Here is a 19,179-nt window from a genome sequence, read left to right on the forward strand (position 1 = left end):
ACTAAAACTCCTACCTCACAGGTCCTTAGGATGATCAAATATTTTGCAACAGTAAAGTGGTAACGATTTACAACAGATCTCTCTCTGCTATCATCCAGGGACTCCCTACCCTGACATCCCTTTAGCCCTCCCCCAAGTAAGACACAGATATCAAAGGGAACATTACTATATCCCTCAGAAAGATGACAGAAAACCACTGCTGTCAAGTAATATCAAATGTTAGAGGAGGAAAAATGCTTCCTCATCTGTAAAAGGAGGAAACTGGAGAATGAATTCAAAGATCTCTTTCTGTGCTAGTTTATTATTCTGTATTTGTTGCAAATTTTTATTTAAAAAAACCTTTCAGGTTTTACTTACAAGGTTTACTTTCTACTGTCAGGTAAATACTTATATAACAAAAGTTAATTTAAGTCTTTTAGATAAATGTCAAATAAAATTTGGTGGTTAATTGGACTTCAAAGAGACATGGGTGCATGTATCATGTGTTAGAGTTCATATCCTATTGCATTCTACTCTAAGACACAATGCTTGTCTTCAAAACACAGTCAAATTTGAAAGGCCAAAGGAACAACTTAACTATCTGTCAAGTATCTGACTGATTTCAGATTATTTTAACTCAGGCCAATAAATAAAACAAAAAAGAATTCTGAAACTCAATGACTAAAAATAAGGAGATACAGTAGTTAAATCAACAATCAGTGTAGAGACAGAATTAGAAACACTAAAACTTCAGTAGCTTAAAAAATTATATACACTTCTAGTAATAATACCTCTATTTGAATATAAATTTATTTGTAGAGTAAGACACAGAACAACCCATTTACAGAAATAAACAGCTAAAAGTTCTCTTTCTTTTAACATTTAAGTATGAGAAATTTTTCCTTTACACCTAAAAGATGACTAATTGCTTACTGAGTAGGATCATTTTGGTTTAACTGTGGATCCTTCATTCTATAAATCTATGGCTCTAGACTGTTACCAGGATGTATTTATTAAAAATAAGCTATTTTGAGAAGAACACAAGAATTATCTAGGAAAGTTATTAAGAATTAGAAAACTCGAGAGGAGGGTTTTACAACTTTTAGACACACTCGAACATTTTAAATAGTCTACAAAACATTTTTTTTATAAGGCAAACTGACTTCTAACTGAAAATAGTCTCTGGCCTTTATTTTTTCTTAACATGAGAAATAATCACTCTCACTCTCCAAGGACTGAGTCAGTCTTGTCATCTATTTAATTCCCCTTACGTTGAAATATTTCCTGTCTTTGTTCCTGGTGACTGTCAGAGCTTACCTTTGCCTCAGAGGGATTAGGCAGCTTCATGCACAGAGTCAGGTCTGCAACATTTTCTCCTACCTAGCTACCCAAAGCAGCAGGCACTCAGTTAATCTGTTTGAGAACTGGTTGACGGAGAGAAAGGGAGTGTCCTCTAACTTACGTTTATTTGCTGTTTTTACAGGAAGAAAGTTCCCAATAGGAATCAAACCTCAAGGGAAAGGAGTCTAAAAGAAAAACAGCAACAACCTACTTTGAATGGGATCTAAAAGTTTGCTTCAGTAAGACTGTTCTCTTCATTTGTCAGTATAATTCAAGTCACACTTGGGAGGAGAGGAAATTAAAGAAACACATTATTTCCTTTCTTTACCCATTGTTCTACAAGCTCTCTTTAAAGTTCCCAAAGGGATAAAAACACAGTTCTAGAAGGTTTTTATCCATGTTTTAAATACATCTGAAGAACAAGGATTCATTATCCTTAAAATTCCCCATATTTACAATGCAGCCATGGTTGATCATATCCATATATTCTTTTTTTGAAAACAAAGATCTATTATTCTTCAACCACCAATGCCTGTAATTTTGTACTTAAAAAAAAAAAGTTCACTTCCATTTGACATTACTTTCTTCATTAATTGCTTTTGCCAGTAGAGGGAGCAAAAAAAACAACAACAAAAACACCCCATACATTAAATTAAATGTTAACCTGCCACCAAAGCAGATCTCTCTAGTACTTTACAAATGTTTTACTTTATTTTTTTTCAAAGATTTTATTTGTTTATTTGACAGAGAGATAGACAGTGAGAGAGGGAACACAAGCGGGGGGAGTGGAAGAGGGAGAAGCAGGCTTCCCGCAGAGCAGGAAGCAGGGAGCCCGATGCGGGGCTCAATCCCAGGACCCTGGGATCATGACCTGAGCCAAAGGCAGACGCTTAACAACTGAGCCACCCAGGTGCCCCACTTTAAAGACCTTCTGTGTATGACAGCAATAATTTTAAAAATATATGGTTTAAAATTCAGGAACCCTAGGAATTAAAAAGCAACGTCTAAGAGTGTCTTCTCATCCGAGTCACCAGTATCAGGTTTGCAAATATCTAACATAATTTGTTTAAATTTTCATACTCTGCTATTAAGTTAAAACAAGGAAACCCACTGACATATCTGACTGTCACAGAAGAGGGGCCCTAATGAAGGGCAAGTAGTTACACTTTAATTCTTAATGGTACGACATGTTCAAAACAAAACAAAACAAAGTCAAAAGGAATCAAACAGTGAAATAGAACAAAAAGAGGCTTTAATTTATGAAGCAGTCATCTTATGAACTCATTATAATGAGAAATATATTAGAAATTAAATAGGAGAGATATAAAGAATATGTAAAGAAATAAGGGGAAAAGAAGCTTACAAATAAACTATTTCAAAGGGCCGCTCCTCTCCCTTTTCATTTTCTAGTTAGAATTAAAATATTAAAAGATAAATTCAAAGACCACAAAAAAGATAAATAGCTATATCAGCAACAGAAATTTTGCAATAAATGAAAAATCTTCACTAATGTGAGAGATAAGTACTTACCAAGAGGACATTTATGGGCAGAATCAATTATCCCATTTTCCAACTCCCTAAAAATATGGCATGTGATTCTAAAATTACTGGGAGTAACTACTATATTACTAATGCTATTCTGTAATAAATTTTAAAAAGAAAATTGCACATTATGTAATTTCCGGCCATAACTCTTCAACAGTATTCATGTGCCTCAGTTTCCTCATGTGTAAAATAAGACCACCACTGCCTGCCTCACAGACTAAAGAGAAAAGTAAGGGCCTGGTACAAGTGCCTGCCACAAGGTAGGTCTTGATAAACGTCAGTTTCCTGTCTCCAGCTATGCAGTGCCAATCATAAGTATTAGCTCTGGCCATTCAAAAGTAGTTTTAGTTGACCTCATCGAAATGCATCTCTTTATCTTGCCCAATTTGAAATTTATGTAAATGAAGTAATATCTCTAGGTAGGAATAAAAAATAACCAAACATTGGTCTTCCGGGCTTGCAGAAACCATATTCAGTGGTGTTTCAAACCTTCTTTCTTGAGGTTCCCTATCCTCCCCTTCAGAAACATAGTATCTTCAGGTTCTTTCCAGTCCCATGCCAAAACCTATCCTTTTCAAAGCCTTATTCATACTTAACTTATCCTTTCCACTAAGATACTTTGAGAAAAGTGTGCCCAAAGGCACATAGCTATTTAGTGGCAAAAAAGAACTCAAACTTCTATTTGATTTCAGAGGCTGTGTTTTTAACTATTATGCAATATTGATTTTAATTTAAATATACTCTCTCAGGGCTTTCTCAGGGCATCAAAATCTTAAACTGAGAGAGAAAGGGGGTTAAAGTTCAAGTATCATCAGTGAATGACAGAGGATCTAGAGGAGCTGATGAACTCTCACATTACCCTGGCGATGCATAGTCCTATGACCAATTCTTGGTGAAACACAGAACTAAAACTTGAAAAGTCAAAATTAGGATGATTTTCTTCTAGTATAAATCTATTAGCTACCTTTGTTTTATAAACATCTTTTTGGTATTTTTTTCCTAACTCATTATTTGAAACAGGTCTCATGATATTTTACCCACCTCTTCCATTTCAAAGGAGTCCTTCTGCTGTGCCATTATATTTCTTATGGATGGGATCGTGAGCGGTGCACATGGCTCTTTTTCGTGTGTGGACACGTGGACACTTTTCACATCGTTGCCATTTTCCAGCTCACTGTGCCTGGACATGCTGAAATCGTTACCTAAATCAGATTCCATAATACCAGATTCCTCACCCGGTTTATTCACATGACTTTGCGTTTCTTCACTTTGTTCACTTTCAGTTTTTTGGTTAAAATTACTATTTGCTTCATCACAAAGTCTATCAATGTCAGCATTCTCCATAACACATGCTGAACTACCTGATACTTCTTCTTTAACTGTAGCCAACATAGAAGATGAGTCTTTCTTCTTTACAATTTTTTGAGACTTTTGATCATTTTTATTGCCACTTTCTTCCATCACTGAAACATTCAGGATCTTTCCTTTTTCAATTGCTGGGGAAGGACTACTACTTTCTCCTTTCTCTGTTTTATCAACACATAAATTCAGTTTTGATAGTGTTTTCATTAAACGATTTGCAGTGTTACTTCGGGTTAAAGGTGGAGGTGAGTCTGTCTCCTTGTTAGAAGTCACTGAAGACATACTTCCAATTCTCTGGAGGGGAGTCCCAGAGACTTGAGAATATAAAGAAGAAAATGCATTGGCCACGGTAGTAAGCACTTCAATTTGACGGAAACGACCTACAAAAAGGAAACAATGTTAATTATATATATATTTATCTGTTTATATATTTATACATATATTAAACTATTAGTACTTTCCAGAATGCCAATAATTGAACTTAGATCACAAAGATTATAAAAGCACAACTTTTTTCCTTATCCAACATTTAAAAGTTCTCTACATTTACTGGGAAGAGGGAGGAAGATATTTCACTCTAAGCACTAGAATTTATGTTTTAAGAATTTAAGAATTTGGGCGCCTGGGTGGCTCAGTTGGTTAAGCGACTGCCTTCGGCTCAGGTCATGATCCTGGAGTCCCTGGATCGAGTCCCACATCGGGCTCCCTGCTCGGCAGGGAGCCTGCTTCTCCCTCTGACCCTCCCCCCTCTCATGTGCTCTCTCTCTCATTCTCTCTGTCTCAAATGAATAAATGAAGAAAATCTTTAAAAAAAAAAAAAAAAGAATTTAAGAATTTATGTTTTACGATTTAAAATCAGAAAGAAGCACAAAGCATGACAACTCTGAATTAAACAGAATGGACTGGCTATTGATCTACAGCTGTGATTCTATTTTTAAGTCTTTGACTCCATTAAGACTCTTGCAAATGTTCTCCCAAGAAAATGTACATAAATTTGTATTTTATACCTAATTGTGGGGAAGGGAGGAGGTAGGATTGGATTTATAGATCTCTTAAAGCTGTTCTAAGGACCACCTAAGATCCCATTTTTGGAACTTCTGTGCAACAGAGAAAAATAAGATATAATATAAATAAAAATTATCAAATTAGCCATGCTATTTTAGATTTATAGAAAAACACCTAAAATTGACTGACTTTATTTAATAGTAACAAGCCACTCCCCTACTTCTTTCCTTTTTGAACATCAGCAATTTGGGGATAAGTTTAAGATAAGCACAAGGTTCTACATGTCAGTTACAGTAACACTTAAGTCAAGAATGAGGAGAGGGGGAAGTTAACTTCTATAAATAGAATAATAAAAATTCAGAATAAGTAAAATAGCTATTGTGTTAACTTCAATAATTAAGTTTCCAGTGCTATTCCTAAAAATTAGTAAGGCTTTAAAAAAATAAGACCATCTCACTGTGGATGTTAATATTTAAAAACCTTACTTGTTAAAGCGTAATTTGGGTTTTCTACTTCCATCCGTTGCATCTGAGCACTCAAAAATACTTTAATGTCTATCCCTCTGGCAAATGATGATGAATTAAAAAATCTGGAAGGAATTTTAGAAGCAATATCTGGTTCATCTCGTCCAAATCCAAGATTATAAAGAATTTCTTCAGGATCTTCCTCATAAAGTTCCAACAATTCTGAAACACTACAAAAAAAAAAAAAAAAAAAGAAAAGAAAAAAAAGAAACACCAAGATATAAAATAAGTTTATAGTCACATCACATTATAAAAAAGAGCTTCTGCTCTTTACACCATTATTTATTTCAGCATCTTTATATACTGTGTACTAAATGTGATATAGAAGTCTTAAAAAGAGTCCATTCAAAAAAAAAAAGTCCATTCTTTCAAACTGTTAGGACTGGAAAAAAAAGCTGGTCCCTGAGCAGATACTCAGCAAGACTCCCAAAATGCTTCCTCACCTTATTTTTTTTGTCATTTTAAGAGTCCCAGTAAAGCAGCTAAAACAATTAGAGGACAGCTGAGGTAGAATAAGGAATAAACAGATTAAGAAAGAAATGAAAAGGAAAAAACACACAAGGAAGCTGGTAGCACAGGACATGCTGCAGAACTGAGGTTTTCTGCTATCTTGGCTGTCACTGAAGATGCAATACAGGTAACAAGCTGAACTCAGAAAGGGAGGGAGGGGCCTACTTTCAAATTTTCTCTAACCACTTTCACTCAGAAGTAGGAGGAGTAAGGTATGGAGAGAATGGGTTACTCAAAGGTAAGTTCTTGCTCTGATTCTGTTGGGAATTAAACATTTCTTATCTCTTCTTCCTCATATCAGTGATAATCCACCTTCGGAGATTGACTGAGGAAAATGTTAGAGATGAAACTTGAACTGAAGAAAATTTCAATTTGTTTCAGAGAAAATGCTGAGATTCCAGTACAATAATCTGCATAACAATTTAAACTGGTCCCACAGGCTCACGTACTTGCCTATTTTAATATATATTTTGAAGAACTTTGATTTAATATGTTGAAGATAAATAAATCTATGCTTAAATATCAAACTTTATATTAGAAAGGTTTATTCTGATTTTTTGTTATAGTAACTCAAGACCCTAAAAAAAATGGAGAATTTTGGAAGAAGTTATTCCACTATGGACTTCCTCTTTCAAGTTGTTGATAGGGCTCAAAATACTCACTATAACAGGAATTCCAGCAGCATTATAAACACATTTGCTTTTTTTTAATCTTAATTTTTTTAAAAAAGCAATGAATGAAACATTTTGGATTCTTTTTGATTTCATACTATCAAGCCAAATCCAAGACTGAAAAAGTGTGAGTAGGTCATCTATAACACAATGTAACTGTAGTATAATTTCAGAATAAGTTACCTGGAAACTGTCCCACTACTTTTCCCAGATCCAGTAGAATTCATACTTCTCCCTTTCTGATGAAACTGTAGTCTTCTCTCTTTGGCCAAGATATGATTGCTATAAACAACATTAGATTATATAAAACCTTATTTTCATAAATGTTCTTCATTTTTGAAAAGAGAACAAAGAGCACAGCTACATACCAGTTTTCAATTTGAGTATCTGTTTCATGGAGGTGGTTGGCTACAGGTAAAAGAATAAATGCAGAGCAGAATTGTTAGAACAGTAACTACTGTGATACAGTCATCAAGAAAGCAGATTAGCCAAATATTACAGCTAAATGCCTAATATCCCAAACCCTTATCTTGGTTCATTAAATCTGCATCATTAAAAGTAACATACAGATCGATACGAACAGAACCAGTAGCTTCAGGAAACCAGTTTTCATTTGTTAGCAGTGTGTAAAACTACGCCCTTCACTGAATGTTTAAAATAAAAGACTTACAGATAACCAATTAAATTTCTTTCATAGTTAGAAACAAATAGTAAGAAGATATACAGCATCTGTAGTAAATGTGATTCTAATTAATAAATTTAAAAGCTGTTACTAGAGAAGACCTTAAGAGCAAAATCATGATTTAGCATTATTTAAGTGTGGCAACAATATACATAAATTCTTACTGTGGTTTTTCAAAGGCTAAAAATTCATCCCAGTTACAACCAATTTTTCATGTATCTACTTTGAAAATTTCTATTCATTTCAAAATAAGCTTTCTTAAAAAAATTACTTTTTAGCTTTATTCCAGACTTACAAGTTTTAAACAGATAAGTATTGTTAATGTTAAGTTTAAAGTGAGTTAAACTGACTGCATTTAACTTTTATAGCAAATACAAAGAATGAAAATAATTACAAACATATCTATTTCAGTATACCAGATTTTTTTTTTTACTTCTGATCTACAAAGTCATGGCAATTTGTTATATTTCTTTGTACATCCACTCAGAAAGGTGCCTAACACATAGCATTCAATAAATATTTACTGAATGAATGAAAATAATCTTGAAAATTTTTCAGTAAAACAACACAGTATTTCCATTCTTTTCTGGAACTTCCTTTTAGGTTCTGGTTTCCAATAAACTCACTCAATATGGATGAACAGGTAGAACAGAAATGATTTTTAGGGCAGTGAAAATCCACTTATGATATCATAATGATACATACATGTCATTATACATTTGTCTAAACCACAGAATGTACGACCAAGAGTGAACCCCAATGTAATCTATGGACTTCGGGTAATGATGATGCCTCGTTACAGGTTCATCACACCATTCTGGTGGGGGACGTTGATAATGGGGGGACGTTGGTAAGGCAGGAAGTACAGGGAAAATCTCTAAACCTTCCCCTCAATTTTGTGAACTTAACCCTGCTCTAAAAAAAACAAATTCTAAAAAAAATTCCGTATTGTGAAATTAAGGCAGATATCAAAAGTGCTATTTACAGTAACACTGAAATGCATTTTAGTAAGGGTGGACAGTATGCTCAACTGTACTAATTGGGAAGCAGTAAGTTTAACCTCTTTACAGAGTTTATTCCTTGAAAGCACACTAACTGAAATAATAAAACCTCATATATTCACATACTCTAGAGTTAGAAGGTTAGAAGGTTCTAAGTAAGTAATCTACCATAGAGTCTGACTTAAAACAGTAAAAGATCAAGGACACTATATTCAATGGATAAATTCATCATTCATCATTATAATTTAAAAGATTTACATTTTAAATCTTTTATAATTTGAAAAGATTCAATAAAATTTTTAATTATTTAATTTGAAAAGATTTAATAAAATCCTTAGTTCTTTTTGATAAAAAACACATTCATAACCCAGCTATACAGCTACTAATAATCTCCCAATACCAGTAAAATAATAAAATAATAAAAATGTTTAATTCTACATTGTGGAAAACTTTACTATATAAATCCACTGACTAGATAATAACAACTGTGAAAATTTAAACATGGCACAATGCACTTCTAAAATATTAATGCAGTCTGGAATAGACATCAGCGTAATGATTTCTAATTAAATTCTAATAACTCTATTTTGTTTTTGTCCTTTAGCGTTCTAAAAATCTGGAAAAGGAGGAAGGGGAAAAGACAGGAGACACTTGAATGCAAAGAGAAAGACAAGCCACAGCTGTGTCTGACATAAGGCGACCTCACACTAAAAATAAGCTTCACTTTAGTCTTCTCATGTATAAATATTTAAGTTTCCTTCCTTCTGGCGGGGCAATTCTTCCCTCAGTTCTATGACTATTGTTTGCCCCTAAACAGTTCCTTTAAGCAATTAAGTCCAAGGAAGACATGGACATTTCACAATGGTTTTCAGAGCCATTTCTACATGTATCCTACAAGCTCTGACTAGATTATTAACATATAAAGGTTCTATAAAGTGTGTCTGAGCCATTTTCAAGACTTTTAACTTTGGCTCTAAGGACTGTACACCTGAAAGCACTCAACTTTTTTTTTTTTTTTTTAATTTTAAACCTGTATAAAAATACAGTTCTTCCAAACAAATGTACCTTCAGCTCCCAAAGACAAATCATCTTCAAAACTGCCTCCATTTCTCACAAGCACACCTGAAAGAAACATTAGAAGACTCATCCTGGTGTTCTGTTCTGGACCCCCATATAAAATCATAGTTTTAGCTAAAGCAAATTGACCAAGCAAAAAATAAGATACAATAAAGTATTTCAAACCTGAATGTACTCATTATTCTGATTATATTATTTCAAAAAGCAAGTATAAGCTTTACTTTATCACAAACAAACCATGATTTGCAGCCAGGTAAAGTTGTTAAAAGCCCTGATATAAGCTATTTTATACTTACTATGTCTTTGAAGATATTCATTTAGCTAACATCTTATCCAAGAGTTTCATGGAAAATCAGATACCGGAGCAATCATTCCTTTTACCTCCCTTAACAGTCAGGAGCTCAAGCTAGACTTTCTAATACTGTAAGTATTTTTTATATGCCTTGCCACAACCTGCACATTGTTGTACTTTGAACTTTAGAATTCTGTCTTGCACAGCTGGTAAAATTTCAGGTATGGCAATTTCAGTTAATGTAAGCAAAGAAATGCTGCACGAAAGCTGACCCAGTTCACTCAATATTTTCCTTATGTTTACATATCATATTTCTACATTTAATTAATCTTCATAATATCTAACTAGACAAAAATAAGAGTTTCACACTGTGTAAAGGTTTAGTAATTTGCTTGAACTATTCACTGTTTTATGGTTTATGACAAGGTTTCTTTCTTTTGGCTTTTCTCTTAGAATGGCATATTTTGTAAAATGAACATTACTTTTATAATTTACATATGTATACATTCACTCTTAAGTAGGGCTCTCATAAAGAACAAATTTAGAAAGGCAACTTTATCTTACCCTTGAGCGTATTACTGCTTTGCTCATCCAGTGAGGCTCCCAAAGGGGTACTGAAACCACATAAATATATAAACCTTAGTCTTAAAAAGCTATCTGGAGAGTTGTTACTGCACAACTTTACATTTAAAGGATCATAGCCAAGCAAGCTTCTAATCACAGTTTAACTCTCCTCCCCAAACACAAAAGGAATGCAAGAGTATTACATAAGTAATATCCTACTAACTAAGCAAACACCTATCCTCAAGTCAGTTCACCAGGAATGATTTAATCACACATCTGATCTGCCAGCAATTAAGAGCAAGAATTGTAATTACAAATGATATTAATTAGCATTTTCTTTACAAAAACAGAAAAAGAGAATGTCAGCAGGCATTAAGAAAATGTCTGCTCCCCTCAATCCCTTCCCTAGAAACAGGAAACAGAATTAAAACAAATCTTTAATAAAATTTAAAAGTCAGAGTCTAGTTAGAAATAAGGCTCAACAGTTTTTTTAAACCTCATCTGTCAGACCTATCACCAGCACTTTAGAGCATCTCTCAGTGCCTCCCTTACCCCAACTATCTTTTTTGGTCTAAATGAAGAAGCTTAAGATTTTTTTTTCTGTTTTTAAACTATGAAATACATATATCTTCATTTAACTCTAAAAACTAAGAAGTTGGCTTGAGAATCAACCTTAAGAACCAGCCACTGCTAAAATTCTTTCACATTCTTCCCCGTTCAAACACAGATAACTTAGAAATCTTTTTTTAACGTGAAAATGAAAATGTTTTTCATTTCTTTCTCAAAACTAAATTTATATTAAGAAACACTTTTATTTTGAAAGTTCTGTTTTGTGATTTGAATTTTTCATCAGTAACAGTTTATACCTGTTACAAATTCACATCAAATATGGGATCATAAAAATATCAGTCTCAAAAAATATTATTGAAATGACAATTTAATGTTAAAACTTTCTGCAAGCAAATATAAAAGCAGTGGCAGTTCTTTGAAAATTAGTGCTTTTGAAAAATGTAAAAGAATCACAACTACCATAAAGACAATAAAAACTTTGAGCTAAGTTTTTGCATATATTTTAATAAAACTGGAATTTATGCCTTTATAAAGTCCTTCTTCTTCCCTGGGCTACTTTCTTAGGACAAAACACTGTTTTACTCCTGCAGATGTCTCTATGCGTGGGTGCCCTAACAGAAAATGGCAAATAAAGAGAATATAACTGCCACTCTCCTTCAGAAACAAGTTTCTCACCCTTACAACGGCTCTCTTCCAAATTCTCTCAAAAACTATCCTTTCTTAGATGTTAATTCAAGCAATTTATTTCCACTTAGTTAAAAAAGTGATTATCAAAATAAAGGACCCCCCCCTCCCCCTTAAAGTAATGACAAATAGTATCTTTATTCAGGATATGGACATCAATAAGAAAAAAAAATGAGAATGTATCAAGGGGAAAAAGCTAGCTTTAGATCACTTATAATGTACAAAGTAGGTAGATGCCTAACTCTGAGAAGGATCCTAAACTGTTATAGAAAAAAAAAAACTACAGTTGCATATATCCTAGCAGTGAAATCTGTGATAATACAGCTAACATTACAAGACTATTTGTTTTAGCTTTCCCAGGTACAAATGAATGCCCCTTTTGTACAAAATAGGTGCAACTGTAAGGAACAAGAAGGAAATCTATGCAGGAAACCTATGAGGGAAGGAGCAGCAGACTATAGAATCTGCCTACATAAGATTAGCAACAAAACTTTTGGAATTTTCAGAGATGATATGTCTGATGAGTAACATTTGCCTACTGCATTTATCTTACAAGGTAAACGTACTATCTACTTGATATGATTGCATATAATCTTAATTCCTATACATCATTAAGTAAACACAATGTGATTTTTCTCTTGCTGTTAAACATTATTTTTGATGCACCTTTAGAGAGAAGATCCATATACTTCTTCGTATCTCAAAGGGTCTATGACACCCCCAATAAAGGTTAAGGAGTTCTGCAGTGAAGAGTGCTTAGTAATTCATCAAAGTTACTAAAAAATCCAGGTAATTCATCAAAACGGGAAATCAATGGAGTAGTAGCCAATACTTTATCTGTGTTTAGGTTAGAAAAATAAGCTGGCATATATGAAAATCACTTCTCCTTCCTCCAAAAAACACGTCCTTACCTCTGGTACTTGAACAAAAGATTAAGAAAAGCCCAAAATGAGATGGCAAATATGTGCAGAAGCAAACACCATAGCCGCATTAAAAAGTAACACTCTTCATATGAGATTTTACAAGTAGAAAATAAATTGGGAAAAAATTAAAATATAAAACAAGCCCTTTTTTACTGTAGTAAGATCTACTTGCAATATGATTCATCTCCTCTTGTACTTTATCAAAGATTTGTACCAGTTGCCAAAGCATGCAATTAGATTTATGCCGTCTGAATGCCTTCAAAGCTCTATTTCCCTTCGTGCATTCCAGTACCATCTGACAAATGCATGTCCAAGGAGTAAACTACAAGAACAAAGTTAGTTTTATAGCTGTCCAAATAGAATTAAGGCACAAAAATAAAATTAAAGCCCAGTTCGTGTTGTTAAGTAAACTAAATTCATCTAAAACACATTTGAAAGGGAAATCATTCCATGCCAGATATACAGACGTCAAAACAAAAGCAAAATAAAATACTGTGTGAAATGTGAAAATCCTTTCGAATAAAAACAAGGCAAGAATAACAACACTGCATGATTATTTGTTTTAGGTCTCTGATCTCTGATGCTAACATCATGCACGGGGGCTGAAGTCCTAACAACTGTAAAGTCAACACGGTCACCAAATAATCAGCGGTCACAGCACTTCCATTTCTAATCTTTTAGAGGAGGAAACTATCCGCCGGCTCACTTTCCGGCTTATAGCTCACAACGGCTACGGGACCCACTGGGACTGCGGCCCTAGTGACTCCGCTCCGGAGTGCCATCTCCGCGGATCTCCCTCTGGGATGCGAGCGGCGAAAGCGAGGACTCACCGGCAATCCTTGAGCCATATCGCGATCTTCTCGTTGGGCACGTTTCCTGCGGGGCAGAGTGAGGGGACAGCTCGTTACCGACCCCAGGCGGACTCCGACCGCTCGGTCAACCTGGACACTCCCATGTAGGAAAATCTACTGGGGTTAAAATGCAGCCTAAGCAACATGTCTTAAGTGTCCATCTGAAAGGAAACGAGATGGCACCGGGGTGTCTATGTTGACTCTGGAGACGCCTCGCCAAGCGCGCGCATTTAAAGGTCCAATGTGTCCCCTCTCCCCCGGCTTAGCAAGTCCTGGAGGATCTTCCAGAACTCACAGCAGTCGCCCAGGGCGCACGAGACTTTCCCCCGCCCGCCAGCCTGCACTTCCCCGAGTCCCCCCGCCCGCCACACGGCTCGGCCGGGCGCACAGACCTCTCCCCGCCGCCGCCGGCAGCTTCGCGCCCGGGAGGTCGTCCTCGTCGTCCTCGTCCTCGTCCTGCGTCGTCGCTTCTGTGGACAGGTCCTCCGTTTCCGACGCCTGCCAGGAGCCGCGGCACTTGGCCCAGGCCTTCCTCCTGCGACTCGCCACTTGCCACTCCAGTTCCTCCTCCGCCTCCGCCGACGCCACCAGAGGCCGGTCCATGGCCGCACCGGGGGCTCCGCTGCCCCAGCCGGAGCCTGCGTGAGACACGGCGGCGGCGGGGACCCCCGCCCCTGCTGTCAGCGCCCAGCCGGGCTGGGGGCCCCGGGGAGCGGGAGCGGACGCGGGAGGGGGCGGAGGAGGAGAAGAAGGAGGAGGAGGAGGGGACGGGAGGGAGGGAGGGAAGGAAGGGGAGGGAGGGGGCAGAGGGCCGGCGCTTCACATGAAGCCGGCGCGGCGCGGCGCGGGAGCGCGAGTGGCCCGAGCGAGCGCGGCAGAGAACGAGCGCCGGCCTGCCCCCGGACCCCGCTCCCCGCCCCTAGGCCTCCGCCTCCCGCCTCCGCCTGACGCGCCAGGGGCCCGGCCGGCCGCGGCGCGTCTGCGCGCCCCTCCCTCGGCGGCGTCCCACGCCCCCTTCCGGCCGGGGGCGCGCGGGCGGAGCGTCGCTCGGCGCGCGCGGAGTGGGGCGCAGGGTACCCCTCGCCTTGGCCTGCGGAGCGGGCGAGATTTGTTTGCTTGTTTGTTAGCGATCTTTGTTTCCTGTCAACTTCTCTCACAGAAAAACTGTGGAAAGGCCAAGTGCCTCTCTTCACCACGTCAAAACAAGTGTCTGCTTGGGCTCGCGGACTTACTGAAGTCCAAGGAGTTGAGGAGGAAGATGAAAGAAAGGCGCGTAATTGGTATTTGTCAAGATGTCAAAACTGGAGAAGACCAAACTTCGTGAAGTGCTACTTTTATGCTTAAGAAAGTTATTTATCGTGGTTTTGTTATGTATGAAAATGAATTGAGAAAGAACGTTTAATCTGTAAATTCCACATTGAAGTTGGACATAGAGAAATGAAGGAAAATAGAGCAAGGAATGGCTAAGAAAGTATAGAAATATTTGCTTGGATTTTAGAGTTTACAGGATGCTACAAGAAGAAACAAATGATGTCAAGGTTCAGAACTATTATAAAAATGCGTTTGGGCATTCCCCCCCCCTTTTTAAATCTCATTTAGTACAAAGACTATAAAATCGTATTCAAAATCGCACACCAACTTCTGATGGTTTACCAATATCTACCAATACAGACTAACTTTCCAGAACCACCATTATATTCTGGGCCTATGTACATGTACTGTGAAAATAGAAGGGGTGCTAGAACATTGATACTAGCTTCTCATTGGCTTCAAATTTCACTTTATTCTTTTTTTGAATCTTAAAAGACTTTTCAGTCTTCAAGAGTCCTATAGCAAACTGCAGCTAACAATTTAATGGTCCTTCAGAATAGGCTAGAGCCTAGTTCCCTGTAGGAAAGGTAAGAGAGAGAGAGTGAGGGAAGTAGCAGGAGAGGAGGCTCTGAAAGGGGTGGTCAAAAGCCACACAGAACAAAATATGCTGTCTTCACAGTTTCATTCTGGGCCCTGACAGACCTCGCCCTACTCATCTGGGGCTCCTAGCTTCAACTCCATTTTCTCCACACGCTGTTGCTGTCTCTATGTCCTTGCATCTCAATTTATTGCTGTTCTTTCTGTCCAATGCCTTCATGAATTTCAAGATCCATCTGAGTCAGAACTTTTCCTCAACCACATCTTTCCACCACTTCTGGTCACATCTCTCCCACAATTCCCTGATACACAACTAAATGTCTAGGTCTCTTATGTTGAGACTGAATTGTGCAGTAAATAATATGACTGGCCTTTGAGGGTATGTTTGACTTCCCAGCCACACTGTAAACTGTGAGAGATTAAAGAACATTATTCTGTATTCTTCTTGTACCCCTTACACTTTTAGTACAGTGCTAATCCCACCAGGAACATGACTTCTGTTGAGGTAAATGTCCTGCTCTTTATGTTTTTCAGGATGGACAAATGGATAAAGTATTTGCTTTATGTTGTTTCTCTAAGGCCTATTTTTTTTTTTTAAGATTTATTTTAGAGAGAGCACGCATGCCAGCCTGAGTGGGGGGAGGGTCAGAGGGAGAGTGAGAATCTTAAGCAGGCTCCGCCCCCAGCTCAGAATCCCTTGGGTCTGCATCTCACCCCCCTGAGATCATGACCTGAGCGGAAATTAAGAGTCTGGCACTTAACTGACTGAGCCCCTCTAAGGGGTACCCCTCTAAGGCCTATTATTTATTATTTAGTTTTGTTGTTTAAATACTTTTAGACAACAAAGAATTTTTGGGAAAGGCAATAGTGAACCATATTTTATATTTAAAAACCAACCACCAGAGTCAAGCTATAAAGAAAGGGGGGGGGGTGAATGCCAGCAGGTGGTAATATTAGAATAGAATATAGAAATTGTTGAATCTCCAATAGCACAATTGTATGTTTTCTTCTACATGATAATTTTTAATGCAAAATGTTGAGGGTACAGAAATAGTAGGGAAGGAAATCCTTGAAACAGCAAGCTATTTAGAAATGTAAAGGGTTTTAACTGCATTCTCAACTTGGAAATTTTTTAAAAATGCCCAAGTTGTTTTATTTATTTAGTAATGAATGCCATATCACACATGAAGAGAGTCTAGTTATATGCTTCTTCAAGGACTTTTTTCCCCAAAAAGTACTGTATTGTGGACCACACTGCAGAAGCTCTGCGTAAGGAATAATGTCTGATTCACCTATGCTTACAACGTAGAGGAACAAACAAATTTATATTAGATGTGGATAATTCCATCTAGCAAGTTGTAGTGGAAACAGTAGGGTCTTTGGTGTCAGACTGAAGTTTGAAATCTGTTTCTGTGTCTTTCTAGTTTTATGGCCTAAGGCAAGACAGCTATTATCTCGTCATCACATTCCTCATCTGTGAAATAGCAATCATGATAACAACCTTCCCAAACTGATGTGAGCATCACATGGAATCACATGGAAGTAGGTGCTCAGGATAGCTGCTGGAATTGTTATATTGCAGAAGGCAAAAATCAATTTTATAATAGAGGGATTGTTCTCATACTGGTAAGTGACATCTATGTGCTTATGCAGATGAATTTTTTAAATGGCATAAATTCAGGCTAGAAAAGAAAACATACTCTGGTTAGACAGTTTTAAATGGAAAAGCTTAATCAGAAATGAAACATTATGCTCAGTTTAATTACTTTAGTTATTTTCTACTTTTCCAGACCTTAAAAATGCCTCAAAATTACTAAACAAGATTTACTATTGAGTAAGTTAAGGCATTTTGTTCTAGTTATTGCATTGTTTGTCCAATAATATTTATGTAATCAAAATTTTATTTTATGCATCAAAATCTTTTTTTTTTTTTTTTTAAGATTTTATTTATTTATTCATGAGAGACAGAGAGAGAGAGAGGCAGAGGGAGAAGCAGGCTCCCAAGGAGCAGAGAGCCCAATGCAGAACTCGATCCCAGGACCCCGGGATCATGACCTGAGGCGAAGGCAGACCCTTAACCATCTGAGCCACCCAGGCGCCCTATGCATCAAAATCTTAATAATACAGACTGATCAGAAAGTGGTAGCATTGCAGTTTACCACATTTTCACCCCTTGTTAAGACAAAAGGACGGTGGGAGGTATAAGTTAAGTAGAATTGCAGATTAAATAAACAGAGCAGCATTTTATATTTCAGTAAGATTGCCTGAGAAAAGAATTCTGTATGAAATAAGTTTGGAAAATACTATATATTATGTCCCCATTTCTCCCACCCCAATCCAGTCACAATGAATGTAAGAGACTTGAGAAGTAAATTCTCAAGATTTATTGGGGAAAAAAAAAAAAAAAAGAAGAAGAAGAAAACTGGTTAACTTCATTTTACCCCGTATTTCTAAAATTCATTTGAACATGAAATCTTTTGGGCCAGCTCAATATAGCTACTAACATTTACAGGGATACCAGTGGAATAATTTGCAACAGGATAAAAGAGGATGAAAGGAAAATATTATTCAACAAATGAATTCTTTGAAAACTTTTAAGGTTTATTTACAAACCATATAAATGAATAATGAAAGGTGGTTAGTCTGACTTAAGATTTTTTTTCTGATACATTTCTTTAAGTCATTATTAATCATGAAAGTATTTTTAGTTGTGTATATTTTAAAGTAATAAAATTCATCTGTATAGTCTATAACTTGAACCTGTGACTTATTCTTAGGGTTTTTCCACATTAGCAAAAATTTGGGGAGTATTATACTAGTTCATTGTCCTCCTAAGTAAGCAATAATATAGCGTAACAATCTGCTATTTTGATTTCCCTTATTTTCTCATGTATACATCAGAAGGAGAAGCAGGTGTTAATACCACTGGAACTTTGCCTTGCAGATTATGTACATAATCTGGGTAAATTTACATATTTTCTAATTTGTGCATGTTGAAGACTTGTCATTTTATCATCCATTTCACTGTCCTCAGATCACAAGTTCTTCAGTTTGCCACATAATGCTAAATTTACCCTCTCCATGGTAAAACCTTGTAGATAGCTTGTTTTCTTTTCAGTGGCTCAATTCTTTGGTGTTTCTGAGCAACAGGTAAGAATAGCTCATCTATTCTTCATCAACAATTGACTGAGGCAAGATTATGTAACAGAATAAGCTTTATTTGGTCTGTTTCATGAATTCATGAAAGTTTAGATCAGTCCTTTTTTCTTTTTCTTTTCAATCCTGCCCTAAAATATTGTTTTTAAAGATCTCTGACATTTTGAATCATAAAAGCTTTTGAAGAGGTACATCTATCGATATTAAATACTCAGATATTAAACATTTTTATGTGGTACACAACAAAACAAGAGGATGTCATTATTGCATTTCCCAGTTTTAATACTGTCCTATTATATGATCAATGTATTGATAGACATTTTCTTCCTATTTTAATTTCTAGCTCATGTCACACATATTTCCTATTTGAAGCCATTTAGCACTTTAAAAAGTTTTATAATGCATATATTTGAAATTATATACTTGTAAATCTTCCTACTTCATTTTATGAGAATCAAAAGAGGTTGGTGACTAGATGAACCATATCTAATACAGATGTATCTTTAAAAGCTTTAAATGGTACTGACCTCATAG

The 19,179-nt window shown here is 36.5% G+C and overlaps 1 protein-coding gene and 1 long non-coding RNA gene across 5 annotated transcripts in view; one reads left to right on the forward strand and one right to left on the reverse strand.

The window, feature by feature from the left end:
- Positions 1-14,340, reverse strand: part of ITPRID2 (ITPR interacting domain containing 2) — a 38,726-nt gene extending 24,386 nt beyond the window's left edge. Inside the window, exons 1-8 of one of the 3 annotated variants that reach the window (XM_032406972.1) lie at positions 13,974-14,340; positions 13,561-13,606; positions 10,554-10,603; positions 9,686-9,742; positions 7,306-7,345; positions 7,121-7,219; positions 5,718-5,926; positions 3,907-4,607 (exon numbers count right to left, since the gene is read on the reverse strand). In XM_032406972.1, the coding sequence (XP_032262863.1) occupies positions 3,907-4,607; positions 5,718-5,926; positions 7,121-7,219; positions 7,306-7,345; positions 9,686-9,742; positions 10,554-10,603; positions 13,561-13,606; positions 13,974-14,184 (1,413 nt within the window). In that variant the 5' untranslated portion in view covers positions 14,185-14,340. The remainder of the gene's footprint in view (positions 1-3,906; positions 4,608-5,717; positions 5,927-7,120; positions 7,220-7,305; positions 7,346-9,685; positions 9,743-10,553; positions 10,604-13,560; positions 13,607-13,973) is intronic. The other 2 variants (XM_032406953.1, XM_032406962.1) reach the window with 2 other exon arrangements.
- Positions 14,341-16,839: 2,499 nt separating this feature from the next.
- The window catches only part of LOC116633982, a 64,300-nt gene continuing 61,960 nt past the window's right edge, over positions 16,840-19,179 (forward strand). For both annotated transcript variants that reach the window (XR_004299821.1, XR_004299822.1), the window contains exon 1: positions 16,840-17,115. This is a non-coding gene — a long non-coding RNA (uncharacterized LOC116633982). The remainder of the gene's footprint in view (positions 17,116-19,179) is intronic.

Source organism: Phoca vitulina, unplaced genomic scaffold (assembly GCF_004348235.1).
Source record: "Phoca vitulina isolate PV1807 unplaced genomic scaffold, GSC_HSeal_1.0 scaffold1, whole genome shotgun sequence".
In the NCBI taxonomy this organism is placed as follows: Eukaryota; Metazoa; Chordata; class Mammalia; order Carnivora; family Phocidae; genus Phoca; species Phoca vitulina.